Here is a 22277-nt window from a genome sequence, read left to right as displayed (position 1 = left end):
GCTTCAGGGATGGCGGTGTCAGCGGCAGCAGCGGCAGCAGCGGGGGAGGTGGCTGCAAAAAGGTTAGTGCTTAGCATAGGAGCAGCGGGTGGGAGCAGGAGTGGGGGGGCCGGAGCACAGGGGGAGCAGGGGAGGTGGTGAGGAAGAGCAGCTGGGCCAGATTCTACCTGAGGAGACACGTCCAGGCTGTGGAGGGAGACAAAACCGTGAGCCTCCTGGTTAATGCCAAGACTGGAGACTCCCCTGCTGAACACCACACCCCTGCCCCCCACGTGCCTGGGGAAGAGGTGCCACAGTGCTCCCTAGGCTGGGCTCGGGCACGTGGGCCAGGGGGCGGAGGGAGGACCCCGACGTGTACGTGATGAGGCGTCACCCAAGGACGACGATTGTGGACAGAGCTCGTCTGGTCCTCACACCAACCCCGAGGAGCAAGAACCCCACTTTACAGGAGGGATCCCAGCTACTACCCCATGCTGACGACTACTCGAGGCCAGCCTGACACCTGAAGAACCAATCAGAAAGCACCTGGCATCCCTTTATGGACTGAGACAGAGGAAAGAAAATACCAGCTGGCTGGGACAGGATAAAGAGACCAGAGAAAAGCAAGGCCCAGGTATTTGGCTGGATGAAGCCAGCACTAATAGAACCCAGCCGGTGCCCGACATTCTGATTCCTGAGACAGCCTGGGTTCTCCTGAACCCTTGGCACAAATGGGAGGTCATGATGGGGCTGTTAACAGGCAGGACAAGGTGTCAGCTGGAGAGGACGTGGCCTTTTCGCTTCTGGGAGGGGTACCACAACCGGCCAAGGAGGACAAGACACTGCTGAGGATGTCTGCTGTCAGGCATCCACCTGGCCTGGCACGTGGCAGGCGGCCTCCCTCACCAAGGGCACCCACGGGCCAGCCTTGGAAGCAATGCTGCTGGGGAGACAGAGGCTGGGATGTGGCAGCAGAGGCAGCAGCAGCAACTCTGGATGTCACCAGGGGCCTCCCAGGGTCCCCACCACAGATCCCTGGCCCCCCTGGGACACCCACTCCTTGATCACACACTCACACTCCCCAAGATACGTGCTGGCCTTCAGGTGTCCCCTCCAGGGTCTTCTTGGAGGGAGCATGTCCTGCACTTGCACCTTATCTACAGCATGCAGCTGACTTGAGGGGAATGGGAAGGAAGAGACTCTAAAATTAGAGCTCTTGGCTTCCCCGGGACAACCCCAGGACACAGACGGAAGTCCAGAAAGACAGTGCAGGGGAAAAGGGGGACCCAACACCCCTGCTTTCAGCAGTCTGACAATGGTTTGCGGCTCCCTGCAGCTGAGCCCAGACTTCAGTGGCCTGTCAGTGGCCTGGATTTGCCTGCTATTTGACCCCCCATCTTCAGCCCCCCCTCTAAGCCCCAAGACCCCCATTCCTTGACCCCTGCCAGCCCAGGTGGAAACATCCTGAAGAACTCCTACACATCCATCTTCTCCACTCAAGCTGCTTCTTCCCACGGGGAAATGCTCGGGGCGAGCCCTGAGGTCCCAGAAGCCAGGCCTCACCAATCAGCCCACGGGGAATGATGGTTGGGGTAGGAGGGGCACCTATGGAAAGAGGCCCAGAGGTCTGGAGCCAGGATTCTTCCGGGAACCCAGGGGCCAGATGGAGCAGGTCCCACACAGAGCTGGGCAGAGGCAGGACCAGCTCATCCGCAGACACCGGGGGCAGGCAATGGGAAGGAGTCCAGTTCAACCAGCAGCACAGGTGGGCTACCCAGACAGGCTGGAGTCTATGAGCCCAGCCTCACAGGCAAGACACAGCCAGGTCCCCACCCCTGGGTTTCTCTTAAGAATCTAGCTTCCAGAGACTCTCCTGATCCTGTTTCTGCCCGACAATAACTCCCAGCCAGGGCGGGCATAGGAAGTCCCGTCCTCTCCCACCCCACCAGGGCTTCCCAGAACAGCTCTGCCTCTGCGGTCAAGGCATGGTAAAGACCCCGAAAGAGGGAGGATCCTGAGCCCAGAGTCCCAACACCTCCAAAGGCCCCTTTTCTCCCTTCATCAAGATATGTCTACCTTGGGGACCAAGGAGAGCAATGTACCACCACCATGTGGGTCAAGACCCTGCCCTCAGCCCACCCCCACCCTTGGAGCACCCACTCCCGACGCAGCCCAACCCTGCCGGCAGGACTCAGCCCCCAGGAACAGGGCTGGGGGACTGTGAGCCGTCTCTCCCCAGTACCCTGTATGACAAGTGGACAGAGGGCTCTGACGGAAGCAGCTCCATCAACATTAAATAGCACCAAGCTTAGCTCTACATCCCTCAGCCCCAGCCTGGCCCCACTCACTCTTACAGTCTTGCAGCAATCTGGCTGACCGTCAGAACCACAGGGCAGGAGAGGGCAGGGGAAGGGCTGGGAGCCCCAGGCTCGGCTGGCAACCCTCCCCGCACTGGCTACCCAGAGGTGCACACAAACCCGTTGGTATGGAACCAGCAAAGGGCTTTCCCTGGAGGAAGGTGTGCCCGAGGTGCCAGGCCTGGCAGCCTCCCCAGAGCCAGCACAACCTCTGAGAGCCTCTTGTCCATCCCTCCTACCCAGTAACACGTCCCCCTGCCCCCATGCCTCCCTCACCCTTGCTCAACATTAGGCGCACATTCTGAAAGCTCTTACTTTACTTTTTTTTTTTTTTTTGCGGTGTGTGGGCCTCTCACGGTTGTGGCCTCTCCCGTTGCGGAGCACAGGCTCCGGATGCGCAGGCTCAGCGGCCATGGCTCACGGGCCCAGCCGCTCCGCGGCATGTGGGATCTTCCTGGACCGGGGCACGAACCCGTGTCCCCTGCATCGGCAGGCGGACTCTCAACCACTGCGCCACCAGGGAAGTCCTGAAAGCTCTTACTTTAAAAAGTCCCCTCCCGGGAATTCCCTGGCAGTCCAGTGGTTAGGGCTCCACACTTTCGCTGCTGAGGGCGCAGGTTCAATCCCTGGTCAGGGGACTACCATCCCACAAGCTGTGCGGTGCGGCCAAAAAAAAAAAAAAATTCCCCTGCCTACCATTCCACCTGGCACAGATCAGATCAGAGACACATTCCCATGTGTGGTTATCTTTGCAGGGTATGCTCAGAGGACAGAACCCACCATGCTAGCCCAGCACATTGCTGTCCCCCCGCCAAGCAGCAGGGGCTACAACATATGCTGACTTATCTTCTCTTTTAGGACCAAAAGTTGAGGAAAGAAATCAGAAGTCCAAATGTCTCTGCCCCTTTGACCTGACAGAATAAAACTTCAGGGCCTTACTGTTGCTTAAGAACCTTAGAGCAATTGGATGAACCTGCCACTTAATACAGCAATCACCTGTTCCCTCCGACAGCCCCCCTTCTTCTTAAACACAGCCGTTGCTGGGTAACTCACTACACCACCAGGACACCTCTGTAGCTAGGGGCCAGGTTTCACTGGTGAACAGCTCTTCCTTAGACTGAGATGAGCTATGTGTCCTTGTTATTTCCATGCATTGGTCCCAGAGGTGGCATGTGGATCTGCAAAGACTCTCCCACAGGCACTCTCTGAAAAGGCTAAAGCCAGCCTTTCAGGCATACCCACCCCAGCCAAAATGCCTTCAGCCAGCCCTCCTAAGGCTCCATCTCCTGGTGTCTGTCTGAGATGTGCCCCGATGTCCAGGAAACATGACTGGACACATCCTCTCCCTTCATCTGGGCACAGTGAGGTGACACAGTGGGGCCTTGCATGCTCTAAGTAGGGAGACCGTATAATTTATCTTCCAAACCAGAATGTTCTTAATAGAGTAAAGGGGCACTATTAACTATGCCAGGAAAACAGGCACCAACAGGATTTATGGCCACACTAACTCTAAGTCACTGGCGCACATCACAGTTACGCATTTACACCACTGAGAACGCCGCTGAGACCCCGAGCTCTCTCGGCAGCCAGCGCACACTCCAGGCTCATCAGGACCTCACTGTTCACCACCTGGTGAGGGGCTGGGGCAGATGCAGAGACTGCTAAAGGCCACCACGATCCACCTGCCTCTGTGCTGGGCCATGCTTACCCCCACTTTTAAAAAATGTCTGTATCTAACACTTGATCTCCTACTGTGCCCAAAGTTCTACGGTTAGTGTGAGGGGAGGGAACACGGGAGCTTGAGACGACCTGCTATCAGGAAGCTTATACATACCCTAAAAGGGTCAGAAAGAGACAGACACAAAGACAATTCGTTTTGGCACTAGTGGTTTTAACACACATGGTCTTGATGGTCCTAAACACACACTAAAGTGACCTGTGCTGCAGCTCAGGGTGAATGGCTCACAGCAGGGCTGGTGAGCAGGGATGAGTTCTGTGGCCCAGACCTCGACCACCCACACCCCGGAGCCCCGCCCACATGCTGGCGGGGGCTAGTGTAACAGTCATGGGACCTGGCAGATGAGGGGCAGGTCAGGAGGAACAGGAGGACCATCTTCCTGGCCTCTCCCAGCTGCTGCCTTCTCCAAGAGCAACAGTTTTTTCTCTGGATACTGCGCACAGCACATACTGCTTCTGGCCTCTGCACGGGGCCTCAGTGCCATGTGGGAGCACTAGAGGGCGCCGCTGTCCTGCCTAGTGAGGAACACCCAGCAATCTGCAATGGTAGCCCCAGGGCAGAGGCACCCAAACCTCTGGAGCTGTGGACAGGATCCCCTTGGGTGTCTCGCAGCTACATTCGGTCACTCCAGTTCTAGGTGTCCAACTTATGGCTTCCTGCCGCAAGTCAGTTCACCTCTTATTCTCTCCTCAAAGGCCCCAAGACCTCTGGGCAAGCACCAAGGGTGGTTTCTTCCAGGCCAGCCCTTCCCTCCGAGGCACACAGGGCCAGCGTGATGCTGACAGGGCTCAATGTCCAGGTCTCACACCTCTGCAGGCCAGGTCACTGCACCCCAAGAATTGTCCCTCCCACCCTGCCTGGGGGCAAGGGCACAGAGCCTGCCCCTTCAGCCACTGTAAGCAAATGGGTCCCAGGGAGGGCAGGAGGCCCCATCTGCCCTCCAACCTGCAGAGGACGAGCTCGGAATTCAAATACGAGAAGGGCAAAACCCTCAGCTTCCTTATGTTCATCCATCACCCAACTTCTCTTGCCTCTGAAAGGCCATCAGGAGACATGGAGAAACAGAAGGAAAACAGAGGCTGTAAGCACCAGCAATGGCAACCGCAACATCACTCAGTCATGGCCTGCAGAGCTCTGAGCCCAAAGCCTGGCACTTGCCTAGAAACAACCGCACAGAGAAATGTCCCCCACATCCATCCCACCCTGGAAGAGGCCCAGAGACATCCCATGGACAACAGCACTGAGCCCATGGTCTGTGCCCCTCCCTCCACCACACCACCTACAATCTCTGAGTTGTCACAGGGCCACCAGCTCAGCCTGGGCATCTGAGAAAGGCCCATCCCCTTCTTCCTCTAGGCTGCAGGTAGCCAGCAGTTCCCCTGGGCTCTGGTGAGCAGGGCTGGGCAGCAGGGAACCGAAGTTGCTCCTAAGCAGGGGAGACATGGCCCAGAGACTGATCCACCCCACACCCCCATCTATGAGGCTGTACGGAGAGCTGCCAGGCAGCCAGGGCTCAAACCTGAAAGGCCCTGCATTTCTCTCCCTGCTCCTCTGAGCAAACTCAGAATTTCACAGGGAAAGAGAAGAACCAGGACTTCAGGAGTCCTCTCCCCTCCGCTGGGGAAGAGGTTTAGGGCCCCTCCCTCTGCCCTATCTCCTGGCCCTTTACCACTGCGCCCACTCTTCCCACCCCGCCTCCGGCCCACATATCCACTGATGGGGACAGGCAGGCTTGCTGAGAGAACAGTAACGGCCGCCCTTGCCACACTGGCTGGGGTTGTCACAGATGCTCCTGTCCAGGGCTGGCCCCGGGCCCTTGGCAGGGAGGGACACCCGCTCCTGGCCAAAGCCTGGAGCCCCTCCCTGGGCCCTGCTGGACAGTGAAGCAGCCCCTGCCGGCTCCAACTTAGGAGGAGATCAGAAGGTCAGGGTGAGGGCTAGGGACTCTGTCCCAGGCCTAGGCTGAAGGACTCCTGCATTCCTCTCCCAGGTGGGACTCAGCATATTCAAAACAGAGCAGCCGCCATCAGCACTTGCCATACCCCAAGACCAAGAGACACCAGAGAGGGCCAGAGCCCCAAGAGTCTCTAAGGACACAGGGTAGGTCACAGATTTCAGGGGAGCTGCCCACAGCCTCTGGCCAAGGCCGGGGAGCAACCGGGGGTGAGTGTATAGGGGAGGGGGTGGACACATCAATTACTCAACTCCCATCTCTCAGAGAGAAGAGAGCACAGAGGCAGCTAGGACAGCTGGTGGGAAGTCATCTAGCTTCAGAAAGGGTGGGGGAAGTCTGAGGTGAGTCCTCGGTCCCCACCTCTCTACCTGCCAAAGCCTGGTGACCCTGAGGCCAGGGGGCAAAAGGTAGAGGTTGGGAAGCAAAGAATTCATACAAGCGGCCTTTCCTGCTTTTGTCCTATTCCTCCCCCTCCCGCAGGGGATGGGTGTGCCAACTCAGGAAGTGAGGCCCACAGGACCCCCAGAGCGCTGTGCCCTTCAACTCACCTGCGTCCACGTGCAGACAACAAGCCTCGGCTTAGGGAGACAGGGTTCCCCGCTCAACCATGCAAAGCCAGAGCCCCAGCAGCCTGCCCAAGGGTTCCATCCTGCCCCATCCTCCCTGCCCCGGGGTTCGGAGCAAATACCCCAGCATCCATCCCAGGGATCAAAGGCGGTCTTGCCAAGGACGTACCTGGGTTTCTGAGTTGGTTCCTTGGCTTCTCTCAAGCCAAACCAGCTACTTCTGGCCTTTTCCTCCCCACTGGACGAGTGGTGTGGGGAGGCCCCCAGAGTGGCAACGCCCTTCTCGCCCAGAGAGCCTCGGCGCCCCGTCTCGCTCCGACTCAGCCCCTGGTGGTGATGGTGGAAAAGGCCCATCCGGGGCTTCCGCTCCTCCTTCCGGGCTCCCTCCTTCTCGGCCACAGCCTCAGAGGAGGCCACCATGGGTGTGGCGACCTGCACCGGCCTCCCCTCTGAGGGCCAGGCCCCCTCCTCCTCTCCAGAGCAGTGGGCCCCGACGGCCGGCACCTGCGGGCTCAGCTCCTCCTGTCCAGGCACCGCCTCTGAGCTGCCGGTGCGGCGGCTGCCTCTGCCCCAGGTGTCATCCGCAGAGCGCGGCCCCTCCTCAGAGGGCCGGGAGGAGACAGTGTGCAGAGGGCCAGAGGGCGGAACTGGGCCCGAGATGGAGCTGCGGTGCCGCAGGGGCCCCTGGGGCTCCTCACTGTAAATGTGGCTCCCGTTGACGCAGAGAGAGGAGCGGGAGGCCCCGTCAAGGTGGCCCTGAAGGTCAAGGAGGGCCCGGGGAGGAGCGGCTCGCACCTGGCTGGCCTCATCACTGTAGGTCCTTTTATGGGTAAGCAACTTGGGGGACTGTGCAGAGTCCCTGCCTGGAAAGGAAGCACACACCGAGTTAGAAGCCTGCTGCCCGGCCCGGCCTTCCCTACACTTGAGGGGAGAGCCCGCCCTCCCCCCTCCCCCTCCCCTCCCCCTCCCCCCCCCACTCACCCCCTTCGGAGGACAGCCAGCTGCTGCGGCTGGGCGAGCGGGTGAGGAGCTCGGCCCCGGGGCCCTGGTAGGCCAGGCTCCCACTGGCTGAGGACAGGGTGCTGTCCGAGCCTAGCGAGGTGTTGGACTGGGTCAGGGAAGACTTTCGCAGCTTGTTGCGGAGGAAGAAGCCTTTGGCTTTGCCCATCTTGCTCAGGCTGCCCAGCTCGGGGTCCTCCAGGGCGCTGCTCGGGAGGATGGCAGAGGCGGATTCCAGGTCAAACTTCTTCTTGCCCTTCATCTTGTCCTTGATCTTACTGAAGGGGGACCGAGGCTTGTCCTTCACGGACAGGTCAAACATGCTGGCGCTGAGGTTGTTGCGCGTGAACTGGATGGTGACCTGGATCTCTCCACGCTCCTTCTCCTTCTTGCCTGCCTTCGAGTGCAGCTTGTACCACCTGTGAGAAGGGGGTGCCCGGGCTCTGGTCACAGGTACCTCTCAGAGCCCCTCTGCTTCGGGAGCCAGGACAGCCTCCCCACACAGGCTTCTGCTCTGACACATAAGCCCTGCCACCTTCCAGGCCCCAGGAACAGCTAAGAAACTACCCACAACTTTTCCATGATGAAGGAAACCACATCCTGCGTAGGGGAAGCTCTTCGGCACCACCAGGCAGGGCAGCCAAGTGACCCTCCTGCCCCCGCACCTTCCCTGGAGCTCAGAGACCTCCCCTGCCTCAGCCCCCGACATCTGAAACTCTGAGGCCCAGAGCAGCAAGGCCGGGTCTGGGAGGAACCCTTTCAACTCCAGGCTCCAGGTACAGACACACCTACCCACATTTTCCCGTTTACATCATCTCCTTTGGCTAGTCCCAGCCTAAGCTCTGCTCTGAGCCACCAGTGAGTCCAGGAAAGAACAGCTCACCCAGAGGCCCAAGGCCAGGAACACTAGTGCATGTACACACACACACACACACACATACCTCACCCGCTCATTTACTCACCCCAAACCCCGCCAGGAACACCTCTGCAAGCTGGAGGAACAGACAAGAAGGCATAAAGGGGCCTTAAGCAAGAGACCCAGGGAAGGCAAAGAGCGCTCACTCATCTGTAAGCATCTACCGTGTGTTACAAAGGAATGCGGGGGTTCTCATCTCCCTCCCATTTACACCTCACAACAAACCTGGGATTTTACAGATCAGGAGGTCAAAGCTCTGTGGTGAAGTAGCTTATCCAAGAACAAGCAGCCAGGAAGGAGACTCTAATTAATAATAATGTATTGCTATTGGCTCATCAATCGTAACAAATGTACCACACTAATGTAAGAGGTTAATAATAGAGGAAACTAGAGCAGGAGGGGGTGTGAGGGAATATATACGGGAGCTCTCTGTACTTTCCACTTGTTTTTCTGTAAACCTAAAACTAAACTCTATTAATTAAAAAGAGAAGACACAGTGAGCACACAGAGAACACAATGAGCAAGAGATCATGAAAGAAACAATACAAGAAAGTTCTCCTGAAGGACATGAGCACCAGCACAGAAGGGCCCACAAGCATGCAGCACAATGAACAAGGAAAGACCCAGCCAGCAGGTATCACTGCAAGGTTTCGGAGCACCAGGCTTGTACATTCAGGAGACCCTAAAGGTTTCCAAAGAGGGGAGACAGGTTTGTACATTCACAAATTAGAATAGCATCAGGTCCTCATTAGCGACACTGGGTACCATATGGAGTCATGCCTTCAAAATTCTGAAGGAAAAGCTTCCAGCATAGAATTCTGGACTCAGCCAACCAAGCATGAACGTGGAATAAAGCCCGGTGGAGGTGGTCAAATTGGTCACTGAGGGCTCCAAGTCCCTCAGAGGATACATACACCACACCACACACAAACACTACACACTGTACCACACCCCACACGCCTCAGCCCATGCTATGGTGGTCATCTCCCACCTAAGATCCGCTCACCCTGCAACACCAGCTCCTTGAGCTTCTCACGGACATTAAGTGGGAGATCTTTTGTATGAAAGTCCCTGCACATCCAAATGTCCAGAATTAAGTCACTGCAAGGGCTTGGTGGTGGTGGTAGGTTTAAATGCTGTGACTTTAAAAAAAAAAATAAAATAAAATAAGAAAAGAAAAGAAAAGGTCTTCCCAGGGACACTTCCAATTGCATGCCTTTGGAAGAGTCCACCATGACTAACCTCTTGGGTGCCCATTGCGGGCTATGCACCCAGCCTCTGCTTGGGGACCACTGGATGGCCTGAGTGAAGGGACCCTGGGCTGTTGGTTTTCCCTCCCAAACCTGAGAGACCACCCCCAGTAAGGCTGGGTCAGGACAGACGGTGGCACAAGTAGGGAGGGCGGAGGGCTATGCTCAGAGGGCGTGTGGGTGTTTACCTGCCGCTCTCGTGATAAGCAGGCACAGGGAGGAAAGACAGGGCAGGAGGGGCAGGGAGCGGAGAAGAGAGCTGAGAGACAGACTGACGGGATGCATGTGAGGATGTGTCTGGGGGCACGAGGAGACATTTAATAGAAAGACAAAGCAGCTAGCATCAACATCCTCACACCCCTGCTTTCTCACCCCAACGTCCACTTTGGGCCTGACCCTTTAACTCTTTCAAGGCCAAGTCACCTTGCCCAAACCTGGACTAGGCCTCATTTAGCACAGAAAGATTCTGGGAGGTGGGGCAAAGAGAAGTATATGGACTCCAGCCACAGACCTACCAAGCCCTGAGCGACGGGAATCCGCAAGCACAGACATCCTTCACTTGGGCATAAGGGTCAGGGGTCCTGAGCCCCAGCTGGTCACACTCCACACACCACAGCAGTAACAGTGGTTATCTCTGCGGGGTGAGGTTGCAGGGAACTATCACTTCCTGCATTGCCTATTTTTGTCCTGTTTGAATTTTTTATAAGAGCCATATATTACTGTCGTAATAGGAAAAAGAGACAAAAGAAAATTCCCGTTCCTATCTTATCCTCTCAGTTGGCTGAGACAGAATGGGCTCCCCGCCTCTCCCTCTGACCCCTCGATGAAAGAGGATGCATTACATTACTAGCCCAGCTGAGGCTCAGGTCCTCGGCCCAAAGGATCCTTGTCCCCGGCCCTTCCCAACCCCCTCCCCATAAGGTCACTTCTGCTTCTCCTGCTCTTCCCCAGGGAATTTGGGGTTCTTCTCTGGACTTGCTTTTCAGGGAGGCCAGGAGGGAAAGGAAGACTTTGCTCACCATTTTCTGAGATTCCCCCATCCAGAGCAGAGTGAGGCTGAAAATGGCTGGGACCTGCCTCTGGACCCTCAGTCACTGTCCCCATCTGTCTCCCTATCAGTCCGGGGCAGGACTCATTGGACCCTGCCAGCTACTTGGAGCAGCAGGCCTTCTCCCAGAAGTGTGACAGGCTGAGATGGCAATGGCAAGGCCACACAACCAACAGCTTGTGGACAAAGGCCTGTCACTCCCATCCGTGGCTGAGACCTGGCCAAAACCAATTAGGATCTGACCACGGCCCCAGCACATATCTAGATGGTGGCTCACGAGACAGACTCATCTTCAGAGCTCTACAGCTGCGACACCCGAACCTGCATGCATCAGTGCGGGATTTCTTTTTTATCTATTCATACTAAGATACAACCTAACACCTACTGAATTAGAAGGGCCAGGCCTAGAAATCTACATTTCAAGGTGGAAGGGAGTACCTCCTCAGGTGACTGAATTCACCAGACCCAGTGTGAGAACCACAGTAGGACGGTCCCCTGCCTGCTCTACATAACTTCATGGATCAGAGGCCAACTTTCCCCCACCTGGGTGCATCATCAAGGACACTCAATTGTTACACAGAAGAAACCTGCGTCTCTCCCCTGCCCAGCCAAGGCTTGCCTTCCAAAGTCCACTGAACCCACTTCTTCTGAGAGGACTGACCCTAGAAACGCTCATCCCTCCCCCCTCCCCCCAACCCGGGACAAATTATCAAAGGAACACATACGTGGGGGAGGATCAGGCATCAATAAGTACTTTCTATGAATAAAGAGTGCTAAAATGAACAAGGCCTCTGTTCCACAAAGCTGCTTCTGAGACAGCACTCACCAGGACAGGAAGAAGGACAGTGATTCTGCCCCAGTGCAATTTCCCAGACACCCACTCAGCTCTCAAAGCCTAGATTCTTCGGCCCCTACAGCATGTAAAACAACAACCTGCACATCCTTCACTGCAGGTACTGAACTGTTCCACCTACATGGCACCCACCTCAACCCTTGCACTGTCTGAGCACCTGAACTCTCCAAAGCCCAGGAAGCGTGTGCTCAGGAAACAGGTTTTGACAAAGATGATCATTATCTGGGGCTTGTCCCAGGTATGACTGCAGCTAAGACATGCTCCATCAGGAAAGCGGCAGTAAGGGAAAATTCCTTGCATGTAAGAGGTATGTGCCGCTACAGACGCTGCTCTTCAGGAGTGACATACAACCGCGCTTCTCAAACTGCAAAGTACAAAAGGATCGCTGAGTCTGGTAAAAATGCAGATTCTGATGCAATGGGTGCAGATGGGCCTGAGAGGCTCCATTTCTACCTAGCTTCCAGGGGATGCCAGGGCTGCTGGCCTGTGGACCACACCTGAGAGGCGGGACAAATGACTGGTGCTAGAGAATCAGCAGAGCTAGACTTACTGCATGCTCACTGTGTGCCAAACTCTGTACCTCTTTTACTATCCACACAGTCCAGGAGACGAGATCCATTATCCCCACTATGTGGATGAGGAAACTAAGTTACAGAGAAGGTTTGTGACTTGCCCAAGGTCAAACAGCTAGTAAGTGATACAGTCGGAACTAGAACATGAAGATGCCTGACTCCCAGCCCACGTTCTTAACCTTCGAGGGACAGCATTTGTCATCAAGCTGAATGCAAACGTTGGGCCTCCGGACACCCTGAGAGGACAGAGGCTGGAAAAGGTACACCACAGAGGCCCGAAGAGGCAAGGAGGTGGCGTATGAAGGCCAGAACCTCCTTCAAAGGGCTGGCACGATCCCAGGAGGATGGAGCCCTGAAAGGTCACTAAGGGAACCTCGGGGTTTTGTCCTGTCCCCAGGCCATTAAAACCATGTCTGAGAGCAGTCAAGCCTCCCCCAGCTGATGCAAAGCCACAGAAAAGCTCTAAAAGGGCCCTTGCTCAGCCGCCGGACCTCCCCCAGGCTCCCTCTGCCTGACAAAGTTCAGCAGGCCCAGTGTGGGCTTAGGAGCCCTCAGCCTCCTACCCTGCGGGACCAGCCCCACCCCCACCCTCTGCGGGGGCAGAGGACAAAGCGGGGATAAAGGGAGGAGGTAGTTGCCTCACCTGTTAACCAAGATTATGGCCCTAGTTATTCCTGCTAGTGGGGCTCCCAGGCCCACCATACCCAGCACTCCACCCATCGCTCAGTAAACAGAGCTGGGCTAGCTAACAGCTGCCACATAGTTTAACTGAAAAAGCTCAACACTCTGAGAAGCAGACCTAGAGCAGATGTCAAACACACACATGTAAGGGTGGCTCCTGTCACTCTGGGGGTGCTGGGCCCTTGAGAGCCACAGGCCCAGGCACACACCTGACTTGTCTCCCGTTCTTATTGAAATTGGTCCCCTTAAAACTGAGTTAACCTGCTGAGTTTATGATTAATCTCTCTATCCAAAACTTTATTCCCTTCCTTGTCCTGACCCTGTTCCCCTCAGGATTGAGGAGAATCAAAGAAAAAGAGAAGCTGAAACCAAGCAGGACTCTGCAGGGCCTTCTGGGACACAAAAGCCCCTCTGTGTCCCCTGTTTCTTGTTTGTAGCAGAAAAAAAGGCTTTAGTCTCCTAGGCCTTCCCTGAGTTCCAAAGAGCAGACTCAAGTAGTTAATGATTAGGACAACAGAGCCGCAAGACTTCAGGAGTTCCTCCAGAAGGGATGTAGATAACAATCTGATGCCTATCTTTGAGATGTTCTGCAGAAACTAAGACCCCTCCCCAACCTGGTAGAGGATGGTGACGACTTGCTGACCACAAGCATGTAGACCCCAGACTGGTTGGAACCAGAAGGTTGATGACTGATATTCCCAAAACATCATCCTGTTACCTCACCACCAACTAACAAGAAGAAGGTCCATGATCTAATCAGGCATCCTACGACCCTCTCCCCTAGCACAGTCTTTAAAAATCCTTGCCTGAAAGCCATCAGGGAGTTCAGGTCTTTTGCGCATGAGCTGGCTATTCTCCTTGCTTGGTGCCTGCAAATAAACTCTGTACTTTCCTTCACCACAACGCAGTGTCAGTAGATCGGCTTTGCTACGCATCAGGCAAGCAGACCTGAGTTCGGTTCGGTAACATTATCAGTGCAAAGTTTGGCTTAAGACCCAAATAATGGTGCCCCTTCCTAAGCCTCCACACATCATTTATTTCACACCCCTAACCCAGGAACCATCCTTGTCTCTTTTTCCCCCTCACACCCTACATCTAAACTTAGCTCTACCAACCAATTATACCCAGAATTCAACCCCTCTCACCACTGTCACCCTACAGTACCGGTCCACCAACATCTCCCTGCTGAACATTACAGTTCCCTGCTCACCTGCCTCCCTGCCATCCATGCTTCACCCAGCAGGTAGGTGAAACTGGAGCACATCACACCCCACTCCTCAGCATGGCGGAAAGGGCTCATCCTTTGGGTGCCGGCTCTTCTGATTCTCTGCATTTCTCATCCCACACTGGCCTTCAGTGTCCCCATCTCCAGGCCACTGCTCTTGCTTTTCCCTCTACCTGAGACACAGGCCCAGATCTTCAGGCCACAGTTCACTCACTTACTCACTCACATCAGGTCTCAGTTCATCTGAATCTCCTTAGTCTTCCCTGAGTGCCCCAACTACAGCTGCCCCTTACCCAGTTTATTTCTTTACCATAATTAATACTACCTGACACAGGGGTGTGTGTGTGTGTGTGTGTGTGTGTGTGTGTGTGTGTGTGTGTATCCCACACAGTAAAATGATGTATGTATACACGGCTGTTTAATGTCTGTCTTCCCCTGCTCTACAGGCAGGAAATTTATTCTGCTCATCTGTGTGTCACCAGACTTAAAAGAGTGGACACTCAAATATATTTTCAATGAACTAACAAATTAATCTATGAATTAACTTAGGAACTTGTTTGTCCCTGTTCACAACTGAACAACTGTGTAATGTTTCTATCATCACAAACCCACAGGTCTTAACCGTGAGACCAGAAGCTCCCAGAGCAAAGAGGGTGCCCCCTGTCTCCAAAAAGAGCCTCCTGAGGAAGGAGCCACGTGCCAGCCTTCATGGGGACAGACAGTTCCAAAAGGGCACCTTCTTTAACACTGAAGTCCTCATCCCCCATTCCTGAGCAAAGAATCTCAGTAACTTCCCTGATAGAATACACCAACCAGATCTGGGAAGTGCCCACTTCCTGAATGGAGGTCGGGTGTTGACCCCACTCTAGCCCATCACTAGGGCCCTAATCTTATCACCATTAACAACCATACCTCTCTTTTAGCACCTACTGTGTGCAGGTGCTATACTAAGCACTCAACACACCAAATCAGATTCCAGTCATCCTCTTAACAGCCCCAGGAGGCAGGTGTGGGAAGCAGACCTCGAGAGTGGCTCCAGCATGGACTCTGGAGCCAGGCTGCCTGGCGTAAGCCCCAGCCCATCACACGCCAGCTGTGCGACCTGGAGTGGGTCACCCAGTCTCTCTATGCATTTCCACACCTGCCTATAAAATGGGGGTAATGGGTGTCCAATCCCGTCACAAGACCACTCTGACAATTGCATAGATTACAGGTGAAGCACTCAGAACAGGGCCTGGCACACAGGAAGCGCCACACAAGTGTTAGTTCTTATATATTTTTGCAGATGCAAACACTAGGGCAGAGAGAAGTCCATAGGGTTAAGTCAGATGCTTCTTTTTAGTACACAGGGAACCAGGATTTGAACCCAGGCTCCCTGTCTCCAGGGCCTCCGGCCTTGGTCACTGCACTAGAATGCCTCCCTCTGCAAGTGCAACACACCACACACCTGGGCCCAGAAACCCCACGTCCCTGCCCAACCAAAGGATTTCTCTGAAACAGGGGGCCTGTGTTAGATGGGAGAAAAATTACATCTTTATTTCCCCTAATCTCTAACTGAAATTTAGTATTTCCTTCAATTATGAATTTTTGCAACAGTAGTGGTATAGCAGCAGTACCTATGAATATGTCACCAAGAGAAACCGATATTTTCATACCACATTACAGTTGCTGCAGATGTCGCAAAATATTGTTTATACTCATCACTACTTTGAACTTTAAAGTTACAGGTTTCCCCTGCTATCCAAAAGTGGAGCATTCCTATGAAACCTTTCGTAAGCTGGAACGGCATAAAGTGAAGAAGCAGTTACCTTAGGACACATCTTGCTAACGGATGCACAAAATAAATAAAGATAAAGCACAGACGCTTACAGATACAGTTCAAAGCTAAGGCGAGGGCTTGATGTGAGGTGCTGAATGTAGTTCCCAGAGAAGGAGGTGGGCGGTGCCGCTCTCACTGCTTGGGATGCGCTGCCTCTGTAAGGCTCGCTGCAAAACACACACTTGAGTGCATGTCTTCCCCTTCCTGCCCCAACGCACGGCTCCCAGGCTGAGATCTCAAATCAGATGATAGATACTGCACCTCATGTCCTGCTGGGTATGAGAGGGCCTTGCAGGGGCCTGGTAAGGGGCGAGGAACTGGCCAAAGGCCCTGCGGCACCCGAGCGTCATGCCACAGTGCTCAGTCTGACCTTCAAACACCCTGCATGCCAATGAAGGTGACTCCGGAGAAACAAAAACAGCTGGGTGCACCTGCTAGTCAGGGAGCAGGCTGCTCCTGTAGCTTGTTTTCCTCATGTCCCCAATACCACAATCTCTGATGTAACTGGGCTGGTGCTCACCTGAGCCTTACCTGCTATGGCTACAGCCCACCAGGTCTGCAGCTTCTCTCTTCTGGCCGTGGCTGCCCTGGCCTCTTCAGAGACAGGTCTTACCTCAGGCTAGGGAACAGCTCCCACCATGCTGGGGATGAGGGGCTTGCAAATCTGACAGTTGTAGGAATTGAACCCCACCCCAAGACAAAGGAAGCCAAGAGGCCCTGAGAAGACAGTTGTGCTGCCCAGTGTACTGGCTGGAGAATCTTCTAGAATGAAAAGTGAAGAACCAACGTGAAGGAAAGACATACTGATCCATTTCTCCTTTCCTGGCCTAACCCTCCCCCATCCAGCTTCTCTAGGGAGTCAGTACAAATAGGGGCTGCAGGGTTCCAGAGAGGAAGAGACTGCAACTCAAAAAGTAGATGCTGGGGAAAACTCTAGGAGAAGACACCAAGATATCTGTCCATAACATTCTGATGGACATAACAATCTAACCCAAATTCCTAATCCAGGCCGGCCAGCCATCAGCCACTTCAAGCAACACTGTACTGATGAAATCATTTGCTCTCAAAAGGCCTGAAGCCTTCAGAGACTGTTCATCCTGTCCCCGTTTCCCCAGGCTCCCAAGGCCCTGCAATTTCTGCTTTGGCAGAAACCCATCAGCTGCAATGTGGGATGTTCTCAAGGACAAGTGATTCAGCTCCTCTTTCAGGTAAGGGTATGAAACAAGAGGGAACTGTTACCCTGGGAGACTTAACAACCAGGCACAGTATGGGAGGGAGCCCTGTTTGGATCCTGATTCAACAAACCACCTATGAAGAGACAGTTCTGATATTAAGGGAATTTAAATATGGACTGGATATTGATTGGATGGTTATTAAGGAACTGTTGATTTTGTGTGTGTGATACAAGCATCATGATTATGTTTTTTAAAAAGCACCCGTGGGGCTTCCCTGGTGGCACAGTGGTCAAGAATCCACCTGCCAATGCAGGGGACATGGGTTCAAGCCCTGGTCCAGGAAGATCCCACATGCCACGGAGCAACTAAGCCCGTGCTCCACAACTACTGAGCCTGTGCTCTAGAGCCCACGAGCCACAACTACTGAGCCCACGAGCCACAACTACTGAAGCCTGAGTGCCTAGAGCCGGTGCTCCGCAACAAGAGAAGCCACTGTGATGAGAAGTCCGCGCACCGCAACGAGGAGTAGCCCCCACTCACTGCAACTAGAGAAAGCCCGCGCACAGCAACGAAGACCCAATGCAGCCAAAAATAAAATAAATTTATTAAAAAAAATAATAATAAGCACCCGCATCTGTTGGAGATGGTTGGAAACACCTATTGACTCATCTATACTCCCCTTCTGGTCCCACTTGAGACTAACAGGGTCTTTCTATTCGATCCCTGTGGAGGTCAGCGGGTAGCCTTTGGCCAGGACACAGGCTTTTTTCTCCCTGTCCTATGACTGAGCCCTGCTCCTGGTTGAATCCCTGAGCCTTGTGCTAACTATCTACTCATCTCAGTAGCCTCAGCACAGGGCGTGGCGTGTGAGATCCTGACAGCCCATCCCGACACTCACAAAGTCTCAGAGGCACAGGGAACTCGCCAGTGAAATCCCATCCAACCAGAGGAGGCCTCAGCCAGGCTCAAAACGTTTCCCAAGTATTTGCCAGAATAAGAAAGGGAGAAGTCCTCCAGAAGCTTACATCTTGGTGGGGAAATAAGATAGCTACATAAATAAAGGAAGAAGGTGATTAACACCACAAAAATGCACAAATAAAATGCACAGGAAGGTTAAAGGGAAGACAATTTGGGGAGGAGTAGTGAAGGACATGATAAAAGAAATTTTCACATATTGAGATATAGGGAGGTCATTCTGGCTTATCTATGAGCTAACTTGAATCTTATGCTAACTAAAATAGCCTGTTTGTGGTCTATCAAACATACATTGTACATCTGCTTTAATTATTAGAGAAAAGGACACACTGACCAAAAGTAAAGAATGTCCATCCTTTAAAAATAAAGATTAAATGCTTATCTTCCTGGGACACCAATGCTGGTACTCCTTTGATAAGACTCCTTTCCCAGGTGCAAGGTCATTCTGACTTGCTGTGTACATGATGCTGATCTGTGTGTGTGTGTGTGTGTGTGTGTGTGTGTGTGTGTGTTTTCTTGAAATGTACAGTATCCCTGACTTATTTAATGTTCTTTGTTCTGACAAGATATAAAACTGTGCTGGAAACCATGCTTCTCCAGAGCAGTTTCTCAGAGTAATCTGGGAAGTGGGCATCCAGGCTAGTCCTCTGTTTGGCTCAAAGAAAACTCTTTTCTATTCTTATTATAGGTTGCTTATTGATGATTTTCATTGACAGATGTAACATTCATACTGGGCCTTGAACAATGGGTCAGGAGGCAAGGAAGCAGGTGAAGAGACATTCCAGGTGGGAGGAACAGAATACACAGATGCCCAGGGCTGGAGAGGTGAAGATGGGCAGAAAGGTGCTTTGGAGCAGAGGAGACTGCCCCAAACGTCATGCTAAAGAGCTGTGGCCTTATTCTGGGCCTGGAAGAGCACTACAGGGTAGGAAACAAGGATAAGACCTATGGCTGCTGTGCTGTAGGAAGAGCAAAGGACAGCAGGGAAAGGGGCAGCAGAAACCAGCACAGAGCCGGCCAACCCGGGACAGGTCCCACGGCCAGGCTGACCCAGGCAACTCCTTGTGCCTCAGCAGTTATTTCTCATCCTAAATTAATAAATTGGCATTCTGGCTTACAAAAATGCTGTAGCAGCTATGCTAACAGTCTAGAGGAGATGTTAAAAAAAAAAAAAAAAACCTGCCTAAACTAGGACAGGAGCAATGGGGAAGGTAGGAGGGGCCGGAGTGCCCTTCTGCAAGTGCCCCTCTTCGTCCCCTGCAGTGGCCGCTCCACCTGTGCTCTCACTGCTTACCGACGGCACAAAATGTGACTCACCTTTTATGCCCCCCAACCCAGGGAAAGGGCCTGATACATGGAATACCTTCTAACACCTGCTGGATAAATGAGATGGCATTGGCAGGGCTTAGCTTCAGTACCAAAAATAAGTGGAAAAGAAAAATTTATTTTAAAGGAATAGTGGAAAAACGCAAGGGTTGGAAGACAGGAGACCCAGGTTCTAGTCCTGGATCTGACTTACAAAGTGGCTTTCAACCACCCACTTCACCTCTGTAAAAGAAGGGTGATAAAATAAGCCAGTTAGGGGCAGGGAGAAATGTCAGCTAAAACTGTATTACATTATGGAGTTTGAAGAGACAGCTGGAAAAGCCTTTTCCCCTGAGGCTCCTCCATCTAGATGCCTGCCCTCCTCTCCAAATCCCCCACTCAGGCAGTCCTCCTCACACACGATCAGATAGGAGATGCGTGGGCCGCAGGCCAATCCTTTATGGCTCCCAACCCTCACAAGCTCATCCTGCCTTTGATTTGGTATCCACGGTAAAACTGCAAGCCAGACACAACTGCAGGAGAGGACAGTGCCTCTTATCAGGCCTTTTATCACCTACTCTGGCTCTGTGCCGGCACCAACAGTCCTTGGAGCCCAGAACCATCATTTCATTAGTTACCCCTGGCTCCATGGGCACGGCTTGCTCAGCTCACCTCAGACCCCAGCCAGGACCAGCCTCCCTCCCTCCTGGGCACAAACATCTCAGCCAGTCCTCATCCCTCCTGCTGCTGTAGGCTCCAAAGTTTTGTCTCTTTGTCAGCTTGCCTTGGACAGAGGCCAGGGAGCCACGCCTGCTTGGAGACAAGTCTAACCACACAGCAATAGAAGTATGTATAGTTGAAAGCATGATGTAGGGAAAAAGCATTGGGCTCGGGAGGTTAGAAAGCTGGCTGCCACTAATGAATCATGTGACCTTGGATCGGTCATTCCACTCCTGAGACCCCAGTCTTGACATCAGTAAAAATGGGGGTCACCCTCCCTGCCCTCAGGGAAGAAGGAAGTGAGGTGACGCTGGGAAAGCACTCTGAAAAGTAGGCCAACCCACACGTAAAGATTTGGGTTTGGGCTTTCCAGGTGGCACAGTGGTTGAGAGTCCGCCTGCCGATGCAGGGGACACGGGTTCGTGCCCCGGTCTGGGAAGATCCCACATGCCGCAGAGCGGCTGGGCCCGTGAGCCATGGCTGCTGAGCCTGCGCGTCCGGAGCCTGCGCTCCGCAACGGGGGAGGCCACAACAGTGAGAGGCCCGCGTAACGCAAAAAAAAAAAAAAAAAAAAAAAAAAAAAAAAAAAGATTTGGGTTTATTGTCTCTCAGGGCCTTTTATAGGCTGTCATCAGCCCCCTGGGAGCGAGGTGGCCCAGGACCAAAGAGTGATGACCCCGCCCAAGAGAAAGGAGAAAACCGGCAGGATGACCTCTCCCAGGGGAGACAAGGGAATACGGAAGAAATTCTACTTAACCAAACTCCCCTCCCCAGTTTGCTCCTAACCCCATATTCACTCCAAACAGGGTCTTGAGTCACAGAGGACAAAACTAAGTAGTGGCTGTCTTCCTGCCAGGGTCTCAGTTCAGACTTGAAACAGGTGGAGACAAGCAATAATAGCCCTGTGTGGGGAAGCCAGACTCATCATAGGTTCAGACCTGTGTGTGTGTGAAGAAGGCTGCACTTGTGCAAACACAATGGGAGAGGGAGAAGAAATCTATAACGCGTTGGCTTTTAAAAGCATATGAGAACTGGTAATGTTGACTGCTTCTGAAGAGAGGAGCTGGGTGACTCAAGGTCGGGACAAGGGAGATTTTTCACTGTGTACCGTATGTATCTTTAGAATTTTGAACCAGGTAAACTACTCAAAAAGAAATAAGAAGTAAAGAAAGCCAGGTTGTTTTGCTGAGAGAGGCACATAGGAAACTAAGCTTGGCTCCCCTCCACTCCCTCTCTTGGCTCAGCCCCACCACATTCACCTTCCCTTCCTTCCCTCCCTTCTGGGTCTCCCTCCCAGAAACTCACCCAGCCCCCACCACGCCCCACCTGTCATTCAAGGTCCAGCCTCCTACAGGCAGCCCACCCTGATCACTCCAACCCTGGTGAGTTGGTCCTTCCTCTGACCCTTTCCTTCTCTCATATTTTGTATATGCTGCTTTGTTGGTTAATTATCCTTCTTGTGTTAAGTCTTGTCTCAAACATATTTTTGCCCTTCTACGGAAAGGGCTATATATCTTCTTTCTTATGTTTCCTCCAAAGCCCTGACCTAGGCACAGTGGTTGCCCAGTAATTGCTTCCTAGATGTTGAACAAAAGAAAGGGGGAAAAAAAAAAAGCAAACCACTGCATGACTGTAGGAGGAAGAATGGATGGCTCAGAGTGTTCTGTCACAGTAAAACAAGCATGTGATTTCTTAGGAAAGGTCAGGAAGTCTTATATCTGTTGATGATCCCAAGCCCAGCTCTACTGTACAAGTCAATGGGAGCAAACCTCTCTGGGGTGGGGGGGGCGGTGCCCGGGGCCAAGGCAGAGCTTTCCAGGCCTCCCCCGGCTCCTGTGAGACAGTCTAGTGGCAGTGATACCCTCTTTCCCAATGTACCAGGCAACACCCCCATCCCCTGAGAAAGATATGACCAGACACGGAGCTGCAGACTAAATGCACTTACCCCTACCAGCCAAGGCCTCACACAGGAGAAGCAGGTCATGCTTCCAGAGCCCCCAAGCCTAACCAAAGAGATAGGCTTTGGGGAGGAGAGAGGAACCCTAAGGAGGGTAGCTGCTGAGCACCAACTTCCATGCAAAGCTGAATCCTGGGAAACATGGGAGAAGACTCAGATGGGTGTTACAGCACGGTGGCAAAGAGCAC

The 22277-nt window shown here is 53.4% G+C and overlaps 1 protein-coding gene across 1 annotated transcript in view; it reads right to left on the bottom strand.

Moving 5' to 3' along the window:
• The window catches only part of RAB11FIP5 (RAB11 family interacting protein 5), a gene marked incomplete at both ends in the record, with an annotated part of 34575 nt that overhangs the window by 6040 nt on the left and 6258 nt on the right, over positions 1–22277 (bottom strand). Inside the window, 3 exon segments of the mRNA XM_079721181.1 lie at positions 2–186; positions 6764–7453; positions 7572–8012. Coding sequence (XP_079577307.1) covers positions 2–186; positions 6764–7453; positions 7572–8012 — 1316 coding nt within the window.

This window comes from Hyperoodon ampullatus (genome assembly GCF_949752795.1).
Source record: "Hyperoodon ampullatus genome assembly, chromosome: 15".
NCBI classification, from domain to species: domain Eukaryota; kingdom Metazoa; phylum Chordata; class Mammalia; order Artiodactyla; family Ziphiidae; genus Hyperoodon; species Hyperoodon ampullatus.
This window is presented reverse-complemented; position numbering and strand designations above follow the sequence as displayed.